The sequence below is a fragment of the Vespula vulgaris genome, chromosome 9 (genome assembly GCF_905475345.1).
Source record: "Vespula vulgaris chromosome 9, iyVesVulg1.1, whole genome shotgun sequence".
In the NCBI taxonomy this organism is placed as follows: domain Eukaryota; kingdom Metazoa; phylum Arthropoda; class Insecta; order Hymenoptera; family Vespidae; genus Vespula; species Vespula vulgaris.
Genome location: NC_066594.1, coordinates 1,548,671 through 1,570,900, shown reverse-complemented (window position 1 = coordinate 1,570,900; position 22,230 = coordinate 1,548,671). Strand labels below are relative to the sequence as shown.

The 22,230-nt window shown below is 32.8% G+C and overlaps 1 protein-coding gene across 2 annotated transcripts in view; it reads left to right on the top strand.

The window, feature by feature from the left end:
• The first annotated feature begins 2,179 nt into the window (after positions 1-2,179).
• The window catches only part of LOC127066356 (cGMP-dependent protein kinase, isozyme 2 forms cD4/T1/T3A/T3B), a 47,038-nt gene continuing 26,987 nt past the window's right edge, over positions 2,180-22,230 (top strand). The window contains exon 1 of one of the 2 annotated variants that reach the window (XM_050999974.1): positions 2,180-2,790. In XM_050999974.1, the coding sequence (XP_050855931.1) occupies positions 2,180-2,790 (611 nt within the window). The remainder of the gene's footprint in view (positions 2,791-22,230) is intronic. The other variant, XM_050999977.1, reaches the window with a different exon arrangement.

The following is a 22,230-nucleotide window of genomic DNA, read 5'->3' as shown; positions in this document are numbered from 1 at the left end:
AATATGTAAGCGAACGTACAAGATAGTTCTTTAGAAGGAGATAGAAGCGTGCTCGAAACAAAAGCAGAAAGTATTCTTAGCGTTATTTTTTTCTTCATTGGTATAAATGCAGATGGTAAGTGGAACAGATAACCGTCCAGTATAAAAAAATTGATCTTTATGCGTTTATTTTTTAGTAATAAAACATTTTATTCTTCGTCGATTAGATCTCGTAATACTATTTTTACAAAGACTGAAACTATTTTTAATCGTTTATTATAGTTTCTAATATTACTTAAAATTCGTACGTATATCAAGGTATTTGTCGAAAGCGTTGACAAATTTTTCGCTATTTATACAATTATGTATCGTAATTCATAATTCATTTTTATACAAGTATTATACCTGAAATTATACTCAGGGATTGTAATCGATATTAATCGTATGTATGATGTTTAACTATTGAAAACAATTAATAATGAACAAATGTTCCTGATAAAAATATCATGTACAAGGTTACGTATACAAGTCATGACTTACTTTTCATTAGAACATAATATTTCATACGTAGTAATTTATTAGATAGTGCGTGTAAAAGATTTTGTATCAAACATCTTACGCATTGTAATATTATATAGCGCAATAAATTAATATATAAATGATAAGATATATTAACAACATTGTACGTAGTAAAAGTAACACATAGTACAATAACTTTAAGAAACGTCTACCATGTTTGATCTGTGATATTATCACAGCATTATTTTCATAAATTAATTTGCATTTAAACTTATATACAAATAAAATGCAACGTTATTATCTCAAGTTTTATTTATACATCGAATACAATTGTATAAGTAATATAAATCACAGAATCTCCATAAAACATCCTAACCTGATGTAAACCTACAAAAAGATAATAGCAAGTAAGTATAGTTCGTAGTATCGATTATCGATAAATCTGCAAACCATCATTACCTACTGAAAAGCGTCTGAAGATTTAATGTTGAAACGAACGAGCAGAGGCGTTCAAATCGTAGTAACGTATTTTTTACGTCCGCCATAATGACATCGCTTCGACAACCTTCGATCAGATTTATGTAGTTACATTTTCAACCAAATACTTGAGTATTTTACAATATAATAAAATATCGTTGACATCAAAGTGCGAACAGAATGACGAAGAAGAAGCATCGATGGTATCTTCAGAGAATGATCAAAGAGACGGTACCGACGTGTTCGTCTCAAACGACTGAAGTTACGTCGAGACAAAAAAGTGGGTAAGCAGAATCACGAGGATCTGCGTAGTCATAATTCCGTAGATACTTGGCGGAAGGTGATATCTGACTTACATAATTATCGCAATAAACTGCGAGATAGACCGTAAAAATCTTTCGAAAATATCATAAAGTGAATCCTGGAAATGTGTCGAAGAAGGGATTACGCGGTTTGTAAGTGGCGCCAAAGTTTCGACCAATGAGAAGACGGGTGATTATCGCTGTAAAGTCAGCGGCGATGATGGTCGACCGATCGAATAGAACGTAGTTGTGAATCGTAACGCGGAGTAGGGGAATGGTGGGGGGAGGACGATGGACCGTAGGCGATGAGAGCGAGGGAGATAGGTAGGAGGTGGTCGGGTTATCGGCGGAGTCGGACGATGTAAACCGAAGGGAGCCGAGTTTCTCGTTCTCGCTCTCGTGCGTACTCGTGCACGATCGTCGCGTAGTATGCGCATCGTGGCCCGAGCGACAGTGGCGAGTCGACGACAGTCGTCGGTGTCTCGCGCTCTGGTGGAGTAGCCCTCGCAAAGGACGGTCGAACGTGTTTCGACTGTTCGCTCTTTCGAGGGCGCGAAATCCGCGGTTTTTGATCGATCGATCGACGTTGACGGTGCGTCAAGAAAACGAGCCGTCTTAATCTCTTTCTCTCTGTCTCTCACACAGTCTCTTCCTCTTTCTCTTCCTCACTATCTATCTCTTTTTATCCTCTTAAAAACGTGTCCGTGTACGTATCTCAGCGAATCGGGTATCGCTCTTAATCATAATCATCGTCGTCGTCGTCGTCGTCGTCGTGGTGGTCGTCGTCGTAGTAATCATAGTCGTAGTAGTAATAACCGTATCGTTTCGTCCGCGTCTAAGAGTGATTATTAGCGCGATAAAAAGCGCGTACGTTTACGCTCGTGGCCAATATAATATTTTGAATGAACGAGAATAACGAGTGCAAGGGGCCGATCGGCGACGCCTGCGTGTCTATGCGCGTGTGTTTCGACTCGCTGTGCTTCTCGTCGACGCAGCACCGGCTCGCCGACGAGGAGGACGCTTCCTCGCAGACCGTAGCCGCGGTCGCCGTCAATAATAGCACAGGAATCGGTGGCACTATACGCCATCAGGATCATCCTCATTTACAATATCAACAATATCAAGATCCGCAACAACACCAACACCAACACCCACAACAACAACAACAACAACAATTGCAACCACAACAACAGCAACAACAACAACCGCCAAGATTCCCGGTCGACATACCGGTCACCACGACGATGGGTAAGCTCCGCGAACTTCAGGAGCTCCTACGCGTCAAGGACGACAGGATAGCCGAACTCGAGGCCCTACTTTCGCAGCGCGATGCCGAGATACAAGAACTTAGGAGTCATCTCGACAAGTTCCTCAGCGTTTTACCTTACAAGTCACCGATACCCCCAGCAACACCGACAAAGCCAAGGCCGAGGAAACAGAGAGCACAGGGTATATCGGCGGAACCACCTCTTCAGGAACTAGCACCCCTCACCGTAGTCGAGAAGAGCGACAGGTTGGTGCCACGCGACTCTTTTTATCTTCCTCTCTTTCCCTCTTCTCATTCTCATTCTCTCTCTTTCTCTCTCTTTCTCTCTCTCATACATATACATACGCATGCATAGATATATACGTAGGTACACACGGAGAGTCTCTCTTTTACTCACTCGTTCCACCTGTCACAAGCCACGAGAAGCGCATTCCTCTCAAACGACATCGCCCTCGTCGTCGAACTTTCCTTCTCTCTTCTCGTTTTATTTTTACTCTTTTTTTTTTTTTTATTTTACCCCTTCTCTTCCTCTCTTTCCATCTATCTTTCTCACTCTCTTTTTCTCTCTCGACACTCGCGCCTCGTGGTCGACGTGGTCTCTACGTCCGCGCTTATATGCTCTCTCTCTCTCGCTCTCTTTTGCTCTTTCTTTCTATCTCTCTCTCTCTCTCTCTCTCTCTCTCTCTCTCTCTCTCTCTCTCTCTCGCTCGTACACTCGCCGTCGTACACGTTTGTATGTCACACGGTACAACGCTGTCTGTACCACGTGACGCTTTCGCCCAGTGCTTTTCCGTGGATCGCGAAACTTTACTCGAGAGAGAGAGAGAGAGAGAGAAGGAGAGAGAGAGAGAGAGAGAGAGAGAAATGCACCCAAGAGATTCGAGAGATATTGCGTTTTATTATTATATTTTTGTTTGTTTACTTGTTTCTTTTTTACTTGTCACTTTATTATCTTAAGCTAACGAAACTTGCAGTGACTTATTAGTTAGGTTAGAAAAGAAACATTTATCACGAGGTAGATTGCAAATATGTTTATTTATTCGTAATATGCGATCTCTCTCTCTTTCTCTCTTTCTTTTTCTTTCTCTTTCTATCTCTTGGTGTGTGTGTGTTTGTGTGTTTGTGTACATAATGTACTTACGATGTTACAATATCATTTGGAATTATTAAGTTCTAGTTGAAAATATTATTTCGATATTTTTCTTTTTTTTTTTTTTTTCTTTTTCTTTCTCTTTCTCTCTCTTCTTTTGCCAATGTATTTTAATCGCAAAGTCACCTTTCAACCTGTCACGCGCATTCAATTCGCAGGAGCTTGTGTGCGGACTCGATTGCGCAAATCGAAACTTATGTATATGCCTCGAAGGGAAGGCCGAAAGTTGCGGATTATATTCGGGTAGAGATCGTCAATTCGAAGGTCGATATATATATATATTTACATACATATACACACATATATATATATAGGTATGGGTATAGGAACACACACACACACATATATATAATATATATGGATACATGCACACGTACCCATGTAATTTAACACTTTCTCGATTTAACCTTCTACAACGTCATTTAACTTTGAAATTACATACTCGTGTGTATATTAATCTTGTTTCATTTTTTTTTGCTGTTATTTTTTTTTTTGTTACAAAATTTGTAGTTTATATCATGAATCTTTTTTTTTTATTTTTCTTTTTCCAATTCTTTTTTGTTAATTATGTATATTGTAAATTTTACGTTATATTATATATATATATTACAATTATATTATAGTTATATCATAATTATATATATATTCTTTTCTTTCTCTCTCTTTTTTTCTTTTCTTTTCTTTTTTTAGTAAAATAAATTAAAAAGGATTAAAAAAGATAATGTCGTAGAAAGGAACGCATATACGTGTTTATAGATACGAATACGAGTTTATAATATCCAATATATTCGAGTTATTCCATTCGACATTTCGATCGAGAAAGCAATCGATAATGATCGATTCTCGTTGGATTTCGCATAGCATTCTATAACGTTACAGCAAACTTTCCTTCTGCTTTACCCGAAGTCCTCGTTCATCGATTGCGTAATATCGATTCTCTCTGTGCATCTCATCTACGGAAGATGTTTTTAAATATAAGAAACAGGATTGAAATTTTATCAATAGCGAAAGAAGAAAAAGGAATAATCACATAAGAACTTTCTCTTTTCCAGTGTCGACAACTTTCGATATTTTTATTGATTAACAATCAACGTAATCGATAATAATCGCAATATCGTATTTAGGATTAAATTAATAATTAATGAAATATTTACGTTTTTTATTCGTTTATAATTTTAAATCGTTACAGATCGAATAGCGAGTAAAAACATTTTTAGAATAATATACGCCCGACATTTTCTTATCGTCTCGTAATTAATTGAATATCGATTATTAATAATTCGATACACAATCGTTATTATCAACGATCGTCGACACCAATTTTTTCAAATCGATTAAAAACTAATTATAATCGAATGTAGGCACACACATAGTTGAATTTTACAGGGAACAAAACCTTCTTAAATTTTACAGGAATATTTCTATAATTAAAATAACAGAAAAAAGATTCGTACAAACATGAGCAAATCAAAAGTGATATTCGTTTTCGAGTTAAAGCAATGTTAAAGATTTTTATTTTTGTTCTTCTTGTAGTCAAAGATAAAACGATATATGGTGCTGTCACAAAAAAAAGAGATGGAGGAGAAGAAAAATCTTTAATTGATTTTAAAACCAAAGAAACGTTTCCAGGCTCCGTATTTCTTGTTCGTTTCTTTCGTTCAGAAATCGTATTTCATGAGATATAAAAATAAATAAAAAAAGAATTGATCTATCTTATCAAATTAAAAAATTTGATTATATCGAACGATGTACCGATAGTTTAATATAAATAATTCAAATGCGTAAAATTATAAATAATTTAATGGCGTTATTCTCAAGAGCAATAATTGTCCGATTTGTCGAGTATTTTGCAACATTTATATAATAACATAATATAATTATATTGATTACATTAATATCAATAATTATACTATTAATAATATAAACAATTATATTTATATTAATATTAAATAATTGATATAATTATATTAATTATTAATATCGATAATTATATTATTAATAATACAAACGATCATATTAATTAAATTTCCCACGAAGAAGAAGGTTATTCGATCTCGACTAACTTTTATCTGATATTTGAGATATTATCTCTTCGAGACAAGATCTATCGGATTTCTATTTTCTCCTTTAGAAGATTTATACTTGCCTAAAGATTTATCTACGTATATTATGTATCTATGATCGCATGTTCTGTGAAGATCGAAGAACTAACTCGTTCATTTCTTCGGCGAACTTTCTTTTTCAGATGAAGGGTGGTGGTAGAAAAGGAGGGAGGGAGGGAAAAGAGGGGAGATGTAACAGGTAATAAACTCAATGAGAAGAACGCGTAAATTAATACGCTTTGTACGAGATTGTCACACATATTTCTCATTATCAGGATCATTAACCTAACCGATAGGAGATTTACGATCAACCGTGAAACTAAGAACGAGTTGATCGTCCTCGTCATGTTCGATTCATGTTTGCGAGTATATGTATCCCTCCTTTCTTCCCTCTTCCCCCTCCCCCATCTTCACTACCACTATCACCACCATTACCATTACCATCACTATACCAGTATTCCTTCTAACAACGTGAACGAATACGAACAAAAACAGGAACGGCACGATCTCTTCGTTCGTATAATTACTCTGAATAAATAGATTTCGTAGAATTAAACAGACGTAGAATTTTTAAACACTCTACGGTTTTGCGTAACGAGCTTGAATAAAGAGAAAGTCGAGAGAGAGAGAGAGAGAGAACGAATTCTATCGAATTTTAATTGAACATACAAACATAGATTTAGTAAATGATAAAGTAAGAGTAAAATGAATTTAAACGCTCGTAATTCCTGAATGTTAATCGGATTAAATTATTATTACTTTTAATTATTTATTATTATCGTTATCGTTATTATTTTAATTATTTTCTTTACTGTTTCATTTTTCTTTCATTATTATATTCTGAATCGTTGCGAAGCGAGCTCATTACACGGCTGGTTATAGATCTTAGTCGGAGGTTTTCCGATTATGCTAAGTTTTCTGTGGAGAGAGAGAGAGAGAGAGAGAGAGAGAGAAGAGGGGATGGGGCAAGGGTGCAGAGAGAAAGAGAGAGAGAAAGATAAGGAAATAGAAGAAACGGAAAACGGAGGTCACCTCGGTTGCATAGCAAACGTTGGTAGGTGAGCGAATCGCGTTCACGGAAGAGAGTTATCGCGCATTGTTCTAGAGGCCATCGTGTCGCGCATATTATTTTTAACCTACGACTACGTTATATACGTTCTTATACACACATACACATACATACATATATATATATATATATATATATATATATATATATATATATATACATGTTTAAGCGTGATGTATCCAGCAGTTAAGGAAATAACTGATAAAATGCGTGTAAATCTCGAGTAACTTAATAGCGACTATAATTCGTACAAATAAATCAGTCAAGGGATATAATTTGATAATAATTTTCTTTAATATTTGTTAGTAATTTATTTTTTTATTAATTCGTTAATTTTTCAATTATTTTATTTATTTATTTATTTATTTTTATTTTTCTTCTCTTCGACTTCGCTCGATTTATCTTGATTGTTTTCACATCTTGTACGATTAGTTAGAAAATAAGAAAAGTAGGAAAAGAAAGGAAAAGGAGTTTTATTTCTCAGCGTATTTAGTTCATTCAATTTTTCGATACAAAGTAAACAAATTCTGGAGTTTTAATTCATTATAATGGAAGTTTGTAATTCATCGTTTTTATCGATCGTGTTAAATTATATAGATACATCTTTTAGATTTCTTATTTACGTATGCGAAAAAATATATTTCATTTAACACGAGATATTACGTTAGAATGAGTCACTTATTGTACGCTTTATATTTTTTTCTTTTCTTTTCTTTTATTTTATTTTTTTAATACTTTTTTCCTTATTTCTTTTCTCTTCTTATCAAAATAATTATTCACGAGAATATAGATACATCCAAAATTCTTATTTACATGCACAAAAGAAAATACCTATATTCGACGTGGTACATAATGTTAGAATGAGTTTTTTGCATATATTGCATATTCTACTTTTTCTTTTTCAAAATAATTAACTACAAGAACGATATAGATAGATTAGATTTAACATACAATTTCAAATTTCTTTGGTTAGTTACAAAATAATTAGCTATGAAGAATAATATAAATAGATCTGTTAAATTTCTTATTAATATTTACGGAAAAAAGAAAAGAAAAGAAAAGAAAAAATATTTAACCGGAAGCGACGTTAGAATTCTATTAGTATCTGTTAGTTATTTATAATTCACTCAACCTTTTTCCTTCTTATTTTATTCTGTTTATCGAAATAATTAGCTACGAGAAATAATACAAACACGTCTTTTAAATTTCATATTAACAATTACGAAAGAAAATATCGAATACAATGCTAGACATAACGTTAAAAGAGTCACTTACAATCTACACATCTACAATCTTTCATTTACTCATCTTCCATTTTCTTAAATCTTTTATTAACATCTACGAAACAAAATGTCGGACCTTACACGAGAATTCACTTTTCTTTTTTCCAACCGAAATAAACTACGAGAATAGTCTTGTATTACAAAATTGAAGGGTAAAAAAAGAAAAGAGAGGAAAAGGAAGAAAAAGAGGGAAAAAAAATTCTTTGTTTCTTTTGTCTTTTTTTAAATTAAAAAAAATAAATAACGAGACGTGGGCTGGATCGTTCAAGGTTCGTTTGATATAAACATAATACGAATCGAGCTCATGGAACGAGAAGTTTGCGAACGATCCGTAGGTGTTAAAGGCGACGAACGCATTTGCACGCTCGTCAGCTTGGTATTGGTGTCGTGATAGCACGCGTGCGTGCGTGCACGCACCCACTCACTCACATACACATACTCACACACACACACACATATATATATACACATAAACATGCACGTACGTCTGCTTGTCTGTTTGTTTGCTTGTGTCCCGGCGCTAACTCGCACGTTCGAAGATTTACATTCCAGTCTCGGAGGCGAGCATACGTATGTAAGCGTTGTAACCATTGCATTAACTTTGATAATGTGACTTTGGTCGATCCGTAGTTTATGCCTGCTATGTATGCAACCATCTCTTCGAATTGCCATGTTCATTTTCTATTGAAAATTTGCTAATTAATTATTTATATGTATAATCTATCCGTATGATCTTCCGTTTATCTATACTTTACTTTATCTTTACTTTAATAATATTATGACGATTCGTTAATCATTTTGATTCGACGATAATGATCGATCTATCGTTCCCCTTGCTCCACACCGTTCCTCTTTTCTATCTTCTTGGAAATACACAATGGAAAAAATATTACTGATAATAATCATAAGTATTTTAATGAGTAATGTAAATCGAAAAGAATCGAGGCGTCGTTCCATAAAGTATGAACGCATACGTCGGAACGGATTTGAAAACTCGTTGAAAACCCGATACGAGTTTGATAGATACGCTTTATGGATTTATTCCAACGAAACGGAATCTCTTATTTTATTACAAATGAAAGAGAGAGAGAGAGAAAAGAGGAGGATATTAGTAAAATAACTGAGAAGATATTATTCGATAACTGAGAGGATTTATTTATAATTGCAATTGCGAATGATTATGAAAAGGAAAGAAAATTAAATGAAATTAATATTCTTTTATTATTTAAAGTTTTAATAAAATTTCGTGATGACAAAAGAGAAAACATTACGATCGTCATACATATCAATTAATTTTATAAAATTGTTTTGATTATATAAAGAAAAATTTTATCTAATCGTACATGCCACTGTGCTAATGATTTATCATGCATAGAACCGACTCGATAGAGAATCGAATCGTTTCATATATTCGATCATCGTCGAATCGACGACCCAGGTCAGGATCAATGTTTAATTTTAAATATAACAATGAATTGTTTTATTTCGTATCATTCGTGAAAATTCTTATGGGACATATTAGACAAAGAAAAATTATAATTATTATTGTTGTTATTTCGATCATAGAGATCGTACACGATTGTTAACGTAAAATGATTTTACTTCTCGAAGAACGCGAACGTGCTTTGATGATAACTTTTGATAAAGATATATACATATATATATGTGTGTATGTATGTATGTATGTATATAAGATATTTCATGTAGAATCGAGAAATTTCTCTTATCTCTTTCGAGATCTCGTTCGTGCAACGTAGACCGTGTTAATTCACAATGATACGTAGTTTTATCAACGATAAAGATCGGGGAATCGTTATCACTTTGCTAATCGAGTTACACCGTGACCTACAAACCTCTGCAGATTCCAAAGGCTTCTCTCATGTTTTTCGAACATTTTTATCATGTTCCTTTATCACTCTGGTGGCAATCAGTTTTACTTTATGTAAAATATATCTTTTGATGTTTTATTGACAGATTTTTACGGGAACGTAATCGATCGGTTACACTCGGAAGAAAAGTATAATTTTATCTTACAATCGAAGTATTGAATATATTTATTTCGCAGAATAGCGATAAATGTAAACAGAACAAAATAAACACGAAAGATATAACTCTTTTCGTTACGATAAAAATATGGAATAAATTTATTTACCAAAAAAAAAAAAAAAGAAAAAGAATTAAATGACGGTAAATTTAAAAAAAAAAGAAAAGAAAAATGGAAAGGATATGAACCTTTTCTCTTTTACGATCATCGAACTATCAAACATATTTATTTATAAATTTATTACTTTGCTTGTATATTTAATATATTAAAAATATAATACAATTTCTATAAACAGATATTTTTATAGATAGATCTCGTAACATAAGAAAAATCATTCGTGTATCTATTCATTTATAAATTTACTACTTTGCTCATATACTTAAATATTAAAAATATAATATAATTTATACAAATAGATATATTTATAGATAGATATCGTACGAAAAGAAAAAATTGTTCACACACACACACACACAATACGTGTAAAGTACTTATTTTCCTATATATAAATTAAATCCTGACAATCGATCTTTCGACGAATAGAAACGAATTTCTTTTTTTGGTCTCGAAAGAACGATCCGTTTCCTTTCCCCACTGATATAATTTTCAAAGGGGGCCTGAAAATAGCTTCTCGTCACGGCTAGTGACGACATCGCGACGTCGAGAGTGGGCCCATTGCTTGTATCCGCCCATTTCTGTGTCTCTCTCTCTCTCTCTCTCTCTCTCTCTCTCTTTCTCTCTCTCTCTTTCTCTTTCTCTCTCTCTCTTTTTCTCTTTCTCTCTTTCTCTCTCTTATGGCAACTTTTTCTCCAGAGCTGTAATTGCCGAGGCGAACCCTCGAGCAAGCACCGCGTAATTTACTAAAAGGTCGATACGTTCGGAATAAAATACGAGCTCTCTCTCTCTCTCTCTCTCTTTTTCTCTCTCTCTCTTTCTCTCTCTCTCTCTCTCTTTCTCTCTCTCTCTTTTTCTCTCTCTCTCTTTTTCTCTCTCTCTCTTTTTCTCTCTTTCTCTTTCTCGTTTACGTTATTATCTCATATTTTAATCGTTAAACTTTGATAATTCTAGAAACAATAAATATATCGATGACATTTCGGAAAAAAAGGATAATTCGATTTAGAGAAATTGTTAATAATCGAATGAATATACGAGTTTGAATTATACGAAATGAAAAAAATAAAGGGCTGAAAAAAAATAGAAAAAAGAGAGAGAGAGAGAGAGAGAGAGAGAGAGAGAGAGAGATGTTTAAACCCTATGTGTTTTTTACGAAGAAAAAAGGAAATTTTACGAAGAAAAGAATAGATGAAAAAAAGAAAGAAGGAATGATACATTTAAATCCTACGGAAAATTAACTAATGTATAATATATCGTATTTAATTAGGATCTATATTAGTTGAAGAGATATTAAATTCTTCTTTTTTTTTAATTACAAACTGTTATATTGTCTGTTTAGATAGCAATGCAAATAACTTGTTCGTTTCCGTTCACGTGTGTACAATATGTAAACACAAAAGGATTGTTAAGTGTTATCATATTACCAACGTTCTTAACTCTTTGATCTCTACCAGAAAAAGATCTCTCTCTCTCTCTCTCTTTCTCTTTCTCTTTCTTTTTATATCTCTCTTAAAAAAGAAAAGACAGAAAAAAAAAGATAAAGTATAATAAAAAGACAAGAAAAGGAGAAGAGTAGCAATACTACTACACGAAGATAAATATCTTGGACGATCCTTTGTTTACAAAACGATAGACGCCGAACGATTAACCAAAGAAAAAATGAATAGTTCGTTTGAAAAAGAAAAATCTTTTTTTTTTTTCTTCTTCGAGTTGAATCGATACCGTAAGCTTCCGAATTATCGTCCTTATATATACCATATTCCATTTTTATATATACTATATTTATGATGGTTACAGTGTTATATTGATATGTGGGTGTATATTTAAATATATATACATACATACATACGTACATATTTTATATATATATATCGATGATTGATATGAGCTTTCCCTAACTATTATTGGCGGTCATCCTACTAACGTTAGTTTTAACGATCACAAATCTCGCAATCGATCTCTCGATTGCCATATAATGGGGTGCTATATATTCCGTGAATGCTCGGCTTCTGTCGGTCATCTTGGTATGGATCAGTTGTGTCGAGAGAATCACGCTGGAACAATATAAATTGCAGTGTCTTTCTCTTTTTCTCCATCAGTATATATTTCTCTATTCCTCTGTTTCTCTGTTTCTTCCTCTGTTTCTCTGTCTGGCGTATCCACTTATCGTGGATATCCAACACTACGATTCTTATTTCGCAATTCTCTGTCAGGAGAGCAAATGAACCCAATAGGACGGACCGACCGACTACGAGCGAGCCAAATGCCTTTTCCATCGTATTGCTTCGTAAAATGTTTCGAAACTTCTTCTGCGTAAATTTTATGTACGTTCGTAAAACGAAAGAATTCAATAGAAATAGATAAACAAATATTTGTACGATATGCAAGGATAATTGATTTACAAATATTGTTCTTTATATGCACAATTATATATATATATATATATATATATATATGTATGTATGTATGTATGTATATAAATGTCTTTCTCCTTTTGTTTTCCTTTTTTTTTCATTTTTTTTCATAGTTTTAATTATTAATTCGCCACAAATTATATGTATGTATAGGTATATATTTTTGATCCAACTATGTCATTATATTTTAATGATAGAAATGAAAAAAGAAGTGTTATTTCAATATAGACTTACGAATATTGTTATTAAACAGTTAAATAACAAAAATTAAATTCTTATTGTGCAATGAGATATTGTGTAACTATTCTAACGATCCATTGTATTTATCGTTATTGTTCCATTGCAAAGTGTTTGCTATTTAGGTTGTATTTGAATTAGTTTATCGTTGAAAAGTGAATTTTTTGTAAATAATTTTGGATTTTATTATGAATAATAAAAATGCTTTCTCTTTTATCATATATGTATAAGTATAAATATCCTTAATGGATAATAATTATTTTCTTTGGAGTATACAAACGTATCGTTCATAAAATTTTAATCGCTTGAATTTTTATTTTTATTCTTTTTTGTCGTTTAGTATTCATTCTCATACGATGAATATATTATCGTATTAATAATAGTAACAATAAGTTCTTTATCATTTCACTTCATTTTTGTTATATATAATTTTTTAATTTGTAAGTATATCTTTATATAACATTTCTTTCTCTTCTTTTTATTCGTAAAACGTATTGGCACAGTTTAATTAAAAAAAAATCTGGAACATCCTATATAAAATAAGTATATCTATCCAAGCACATTCTTCTCTCTCTTTATAGTTCTAAATATTTTGCAAAGATTTTTTACAATAAATATTTTATTTTTTACAACTATTATCAAAAAAAAAAAAAAAAAGAAAAGAAAGAGACAGAAAGGAAGATACAAAACAATTCTCTGTTAGATCATAGTTGAAACGTAACATCGAGTCGGATTGAAATGTTGGAGAATAAACATAAAGAATAAATATATATTTATACAATGTATTTTTACATACATAAAGTATATACCTACACGTGTAGGTATATAAAGAAGAAAGAGGGAGGAAAAGAAACTATCGTTCTTTTCGACAGTCGTACAAAAGCTTCTTACATTTTTGCTGATACAAAATGTATCTACATATATTATCTCTAGAAAATATATATATATATATATATATATATATATATCACATACATCATATCAGCTGTATATATCATATATATATATATATATATATATATATATATATATATATACATATATCAGGATTCGTTTAGCCAGATCAATAATGAGATTCCGTCGTTTCAAGGTCCGGAATAAAATTTAGCACGAACATAATGCGTCTCACGTCCCGTCGATGTAACCTATCGTCCTCCAGTACGTATGTACATACCTATTGTTGCGTAAATGCTTCGCTAAACGATTTTGCTTCTATCCGTGGATGGCATCGATCGTGAAGACGCGTACGAAATAAAGATTTCCGTGAGAAATCTCGAAGTTTTAGTTGAGGGGGGCATTTTCATATCTTTTTTTTTTTAGTAGTCTGTCAATGCTCGTAAAGAACAAGATTAAAAATAATTGCGAAGAGTTCACGTAAAGAACTATGCGTGGTATATTTATATCTACTTACGTACACGTGTATGTGTCTTTTTCATTTTTTTTTATTTTCTCTCTCTCTCTCTCTCTCTATTTCTTTCTTTCTTTCTCTCTTTCTCTCTCTCTCTCTCTCTCTCTCTCTCTCTCTCTCTCTCTCTCTCTCTCTCTCTCTCTCTCTCTCTCTCGTAGTCGATCGTTTAAAAGGAATAAAAAGAGATTGATAGACGACATTTATTACAATCGTTACAACGTCAGAATAGTGTTTAACTTAAAAGTTAGTCGAATAGGAATATGAAAATAGATTGGACTTAGCAATGAAACGATCGTCCTCGAATTAGAATTTCAAAATCGTTTGTTTTCATTATTTAACGATTTTTATTATACTACTCGTAGTATACTTTCGAACGATTACGATCAATTTAGTGATAATATATGTACATATATTTTTTCCCCCTTTCTTTCTTTCCTTCTTTCTTTCTTTCTTTTTTCTTGGGGATTTTCTTTTTTTCTTTTTCTTCGACAACGTCCGATAATTCGTCTTTCCTGAAAAAGATCGAATTTTTATATACATATATATATCTATGATCGATACTCGCAGATATATCATTCTTCGAATTCTTTTTCTTTCCGATCTTTAAATCAACGAAGAGTTGATGTTTATTCAAAAGAAAGAGAGAGAAAGAGAGAGAGAGAGCAAAAAGTTCATCGATGAAATATATCGATCCGATCTCTCTTCGAGTCTTTACTTTGGACTTCGATTCGGTTTCGACCTCGATAGGTTTGGACAAGTCGATTCGTATTTGCCCGATAATCAAAAATGATTCATGAGAGGATTAACGGGTGTGAATTAGCATTTTACATCGACACAAAATGGCATGCACGTGACATACTAATCGACGAGGCAAAGCGTCGTTATTCGTTAACTCAAACCGGTGCACAGATTTCGTGCGACGAAAGATACTCGAGCGCTCGAGTGATGAAAAAGGAAAAAAAAGAGAGAGAGAGAGAGAGAAGGAATAAAAAAGCTGAAGTCAGGATTATGTCATATATAATTTGCGTCATATGATAGACAAAATTAATTTTAAGAAATATTAAAATCTTCTCTTCTGTCGAAATAAAAAAAGAAAGAGAAAAAGAAAAAATGCATGCGTATCAAATTCAAAGATACTTTATAAACGGTGTTTCTATGAATAATCTTCGAGGACCGTAGAAAATTTATTAATAAATAAATAATATATTTCGTTTGACAGCACAGTAGGAGTAAAAAAAAAATTACATTCATTTATATGTAATATTATAATAATCTTTCTCTTTTCTTACGTCATATTACGTTAGAATATTCTCTACTTTCTATTCGACTCTTTTTCTCTCTCTTTCTTGGTGTTCGATCAAATTACAAACGTGACGATACCAACATCTTCCATTCGCCTTGTAGACTCCTCACCCAATGCTGATCTTCAAAGTACAAAGCGCATTCGACGAGATTGGAGCGACGAACTTTTATCGTCTCTCGGTGACGTCGTCAGTTCGAATCAAGAAACGACACATCGATTCGTCAACATCTCATATATATATATATAATACATATATATATACACACACATGAAATTTATACATATTTTGCACAGTACACTACATATTATGTACATATATCTATATATATGCATACACATACACACATTACATGATATGATATGATATGATATATGATATGATAAGCATAAATATGTATGTATATTACATACATATATATATATATACTACATGAATATACATCTATTTATATATTCATACAAACGCTTATGTTCCCCATACTCGTAGCTGTTTTTTTTTTTTATTTAGAAGATACAACACATGCTTCGCTTCATCCTAATTAATAATTACGAAGGTTTCATTCAATTTCCTATCCATCGTGGTTCTTATTGCGGCTAATGTGCGACTCCCGTTCGTCGGTTCATTCGTCCGTCTATCCGTCCATCCGTCCATTTGTCCATCCATCTCCATCTCATCCACCTTCTCTTCCTCCTCATCCTCCTCTTTCTCCTCCTCCTTTCTTTCGAGAGGAGATTAAGAGTGGCATCGTCCGTGTAAAGAGCTTTACATCGACTGATTTATCGGTCATAAAGTTTGGAAATGCGCTATTTCCGTTTTACTCCCACTTTCTTTCTCTCGCAAGAAAGAGACAAGGAAGAACGAACAGAGAGAAAGAGAGAGAGAAAGAGAAAGACAATGTTTTTCCATGTGACAGTATTAGAAGACAAAGTGCTTCTAGTTCTCGATTGCTGCTAGTAGTACTGTTGCTGCCACTGTTACCTCCCTCTTCAGCCCACCACCTTACCTCGTCTAGTTCATTTCGTCTCGTCTCGTCTCGTCTCGTTTCGTTTCGTCTCGTCTCGTCTCGTCTCGTTCCGTTCCTCCCGTTCCGTCTCGTCCCATCCGATCTCGTCTCGACCGGACTCGACTTGACTCTCGTCCGTCGTTGCATTCGGGACGAGTGTTGAAACCAGTCGAGTGACGTCACGTATAATTAATTCTTTGATTCTCCATCTTTACTCCTGTGCACAGCAGCACGCCGTGTTCCATCGTTCTATCATTCCGTCTTCTTCTTTCTCTTTATTTATTTTATGATAGATACACGTACATACACACGCGTACAAATATGCATCATATGCACATATTTTATATATATATATATATAGTACGTTGCATCTTCGGAAAGTTTTCTTTTGAAGTTTCTTCTTTTTTTTTCCTTCTTTCTTTCTTTCTTTCTTTCTTTCTTTCTTTCTTTCTTTTTCTTTCGTTTTTTTCCTTTTTTTCATAGAAATACGACGTTATAACAGTAAATCTTTTTAATCGTTTCCTTTACGTATTAATTTCCATTCCGTCCATCATCAAGGAAAATAGTGTTAATTCAAAATGTGTGTGTGACGTGTATATGTGTTTGTGTGTGTGTGTGTGCATATATATGTATGTATGTATGTATCTATTACTATTTCAGCGTTTGATAAGCAATAACTAGTAAATTTGATTTGGACAGATAATGATCAAAATAAACGGTGAATATTATCGATAATAATCATAAGTATTTATCGATATATATATATATATATATGTCTAGCTTTTGTATAAACACGTGTACATACATATATTTAAATAATCAAATACACATGGATTGGTAATGGCGAATGGCGTAACAGCAATAAATTAATCATCGTAAACGTTTACCAATCGATTTAATATTATTTTAATGTGAAAATTAGAGAAAGTAATTTTACGGGTTAAAATTTTGTCGATGATTATAAAATGATGTGACACGGGGGAATCTTTATAATATTATATTAAAACGCGTGTCACGAATCGAAATCAGCACAATTGTCGCATCGTTACGCATCGTTAACTTATCTTTATTGCCACTGAGAAATATATTAAAAAAAGACCGCGCCATTCGTAGGTATTATTACGTACTTACGTGTTCCCGTTCTTCCTTTACCTTCTCCACACTTTTTTCTTTTTTTTTTTGTTGGTTTATTTTCTTTCTTTCTTTCTTTTTTTTCCTTTTTTTTTTTTACATTGACGATTACAGTATCATTTTTACGAGACATTTTTAAATGTATATATGCATATATATGCGTGCATTGTTTTTTAATATGATAATATATGTATGTGTATGTTTGTGTTATATATATATATATAGCATCAATGGTCTACGCGTATTAATAAGCTTATATGCTTATGTATGAAACGCGAAGCAAAATTGTATATATTCGTTTGCGACCACCCCCACATACTCCCACCCGCTGCAACACGTGTGATGCACAAACTTCGCACAAACTTATTTTTTTCTTTTGGTCCTTTTCTTTTCCTCTTTATTTTTTTCTCTTTCCTATCACCTCGTAAAACCGTAGATTTTGCGTGACGAACGATTTATCATTTCTTCTCTCTCTCTTTTTTTTCTTTTTCCATCTCTTGCATATTTTTTTTTTCTCACTCGTTCGACTACGATGAAAGTATCGTCGAAGTATCGAAGTTTTGTTAGAAAATTTCCAGAAGGAAAAACGAAAAGTTATGATAGCTCTTTTTTTATTTATTTTTATGATCTTTTCGTTTCTTATCGATAATGCTAAGTATATGCTTGTCTTTATTTATTCTATCCCCTTTTACCCCTAACCCTAACTCGTCTATATGAACGTAAGTGAGAACGTGTACGTGAGTTAGGCATCGCAAGTTTATTTCTTCTTTTTAGCGATTACCGCTTTGTGGCCCATTGTCGTCGTCATTGTCGTCGTCCTCGTCGTGAAATTCCTCTTATAATGTTGTATGTATGCCGATGAACGTCGTTCAAAATGGTCTCTCGCAACCGATGCACAATAGATCGACACACTTCTTGGCAAACTCACGCGAGAACACGAGACAAACTATATACAAGCTAATTCGATCTCATGCTTGGCTGCTTTCGAGATCGTTGGATTTCTGGTGGTTAAACGTATCTCGCATATTCTAATACCAGTTGACACAATCTACGTTAATCGTTTCACGATTTTCGACGATCTTTTTATCTCGTCTTTTTTCTTTCCTTTTCTTTTTTCCTTCTCTCACACACTGTTTTTTTTTTTTTTTTTTTTAATCAAACAGTATTAATCATTCTCTATTAATTTCACAAATGTATCGGAGACATTCGTTATTATTATCGTAACGTCATTAATCACGTTAATTTATCATATTTCTATATTAAATTTTAACGAAAAATCGAACGACAAAACATTAATATCCCGTTATAACTAATTGCCTCTTAAAAATAACATTGTCAATTATTAATTGATTACGATTGAAAGGTGAATTCTTTTTTCTATTTCCCAAGTTAAGAAAAAGACAAAAATTGTTGAAATTATAAGGGAGAGAGATCAAAGATATACGGCACTGCTTTGTCTCTCTCTCCTTCCCCCACTCCATGATCATAAATATCTCCCTCCCTCGCATAAAACGAGTATATATATATATATACATATGTGTGTGTTGTGTGTGTGTGTAGAAACACGAGTCGCGCGTATACACACGCGCGAGTACACAACAAGTTACACACATACATATATATTTATATATACACACGCCAACGCGATCTTACTCGTACGAATACTTTAACGCCAGGCAACGCGCTCTTTACCCCTTCCTTTCACGCTTATCTCAGCGAGCGGCTAAAAATAGAGGCCGTCACGGCCACCGACGACATTTTAAAAAGTTAAAGCCGGCTGAACGAGAAAGAGAGAGAGAGAGAGAAAGAGTTAGCGCCTATCGAGGATAACTTGCTTGGCCGGTGGCGCCTCCTCGATGGCAAGTCGTTCACTTGACCTCACGGTTCTTCACCTGTTTCCTCGACCCTCTCACTCTCTTTCTTATTCTTTCTTTCTTTCTTTCTTTCTTTCTTTCTTTCTTTCTTTCTTTATCTCTCTCTCTCTCTCTCTTCCTCTCTGTGTTTCTTTCTTTCTCTCTCTGTTTCTCTTTCGCTCTTACTCTTTTTATCATCTGGTTAAAGTGAACGGCACAATACTCGGTCGGTATAACACCGACGCGTTACTAAAGTCCGTCAACCTTGTACCTTCGACGTCGAGAGGACGTTCCCGAGGACATTGACTGACCAGGCTTATGATTGGTCGACTTGAAAATTCGCGGGAAATAGGAATCGTTCGAAACGTTAAATATCATTTATTTGTTATCGATTGGTCTCGATGAAATTCGATCAAATTTGTTAGAATTCTTAGATTATATTGTTTTTTCTTTTTTTAAGATTTTCATCTGTCGATTGATTCTTTTTTTTTATCTTTGAATAAAAAAAGAAAAATCGTGGGATAAGAGGATGATCGTCGAGAGAGAGAAAAAAAAAAGGAAAAGTACAAAGTACATTTTTAGTTAGGCATTATCTCGACTATATTTTATGAATGCGTTCGATGACGAACGCTTAGGTTAAAAACGGTAGTACGAATACATGTAAGTAAGTGCGCGCGACCGAAACCAACTGTTGCTCGTTAACTGCTCGTAATAAAAGAGAGTTTAGCTTCGTCTCTTCGCGAACGACAGAAACGAGCGACAATTGGCTTTTAAGAAGCGCGCGACTGCGTGACCTGTAACGTGTAACGATCTTTCGTTTATATCATTCCTTTCCGCTCTGATTCATCTTTAATTATCCAAAATACTTGATTATCCGTCTTATATTTCATTACAATTTCTTATTAAAAAAAAAAAGAAAAAGAAGAAATATCTGTTATCGAAACGATATTAAAAATCAAGAATTTTAGTCGTGAGAATCGAATGGAATTATTTTATTGATTGTTAATCGATTAGATCCGATTAACACCCATAAATACGAATATAAATTCTCTATTTATTATACTGCAATAAATCTCTTTCTCTCTCTCTCTCCCTCTTTCTTTCTTTCTATATATAATGTGTGTGTACATATATGTATATCTATATATACATACGTGTATATCTAATATATATATATATATATATATATATATATATATATATATGTATTTTATTAAACATTCGAGAGTACGCCATTGCATGGCGGATGCGCAGCGCGCGTGCGACATCCTTAACAATTTATATTGATGGACCACGCCTACTCGTTTGGACCATCGACGATGCGAATGGACGAACGTTGCTCTCTCTCTCTCTCTCTCTCTCTCTCTCTCTCTCTCTCTTTCTCATTCATTCGAGAATTCGCCATTTCTCTTTGCGATACGATCAAAATATCTTTGTCGATCTTAAATCGTCATTTGGGGCGTACGCGAAGAGATTACGATCTAATAATTACGTTGTAAAGCATGATTTATCGTAACACCACATAATATCACACGTATAAAATAATACGAGATTCCTTTACTACTTTAATCCAAGTTAATCGTTACGTCTAATGATTTAATGTCATGCAAAGCAATAATAATTTTTATTATCATTAAAACACGTCTAAGTATGTCTCATATAAAATTTTCAATAATTACAATTTATGCTTTTCTCAAGATATCTCTTACGTTAAAAAAAGATCAAAAGAAAATAAAATAAAAAGAAAAAAAAAACAATAATTCATTGTTATTAATTAAATGAGTATTTCTTTTCTTATCGAGAATATATATTTTTACAACGATCGTAACCAGTTTGAATTCTTGACCTAGGCTTACAACGATTGTGATAAATTTTCTATTCAAAAAAAAAAAAAAAAATATCATCGATCTGATTGTAGAAAATAAATAGAAAAAAAGTATTTTTAGCTACTGTTCGTGTTTTTAGATCAGGCGTGACAAAAATGAAGATTTATTACGTTTGCTCAAGGATATCCGGTAATTATCCGACTGAATTTATGTTTAAATTAACGATATTAAAATGCTTTTTTTTTCTTTCTCTCTCATTTTTTTTTCTTTTTTTTTTTTACAAAATAAGCTATGAATAAATCGCTTTTTTTATCTTTTTTTTTTCTTTCCTTTTTTTTTATCTATACGCGTAACATTGCAAATTAAGTATTATACAAATCGCTTATAGATGTATTAACTTCATTATTATTTATTTTTCATAATCGTTATGAAAATTTGTAATATGTATAAAATTTGTCTAATATCAAGTCGTTAACTAATACTAATCGTTACAGAATATATTTAAATATATTAAAAACAATAATCACAGTAAATACTCATGAATGTTAATATCAAGAATGTTATAAATCTTGGTATGTATTTAGATTTATTGTTATTATTATTATTATTATTATTTTTTTTTTCTTTTAATTTCACATCACGTCGTTAAATTTTCATTGACGTCGTTGAAATGAATAAAAATACGAATATTTTTCTTTTCGCCTATCGTATAAAAGGAAAGTCACAATTGCGAAACTAGAAAATTAGA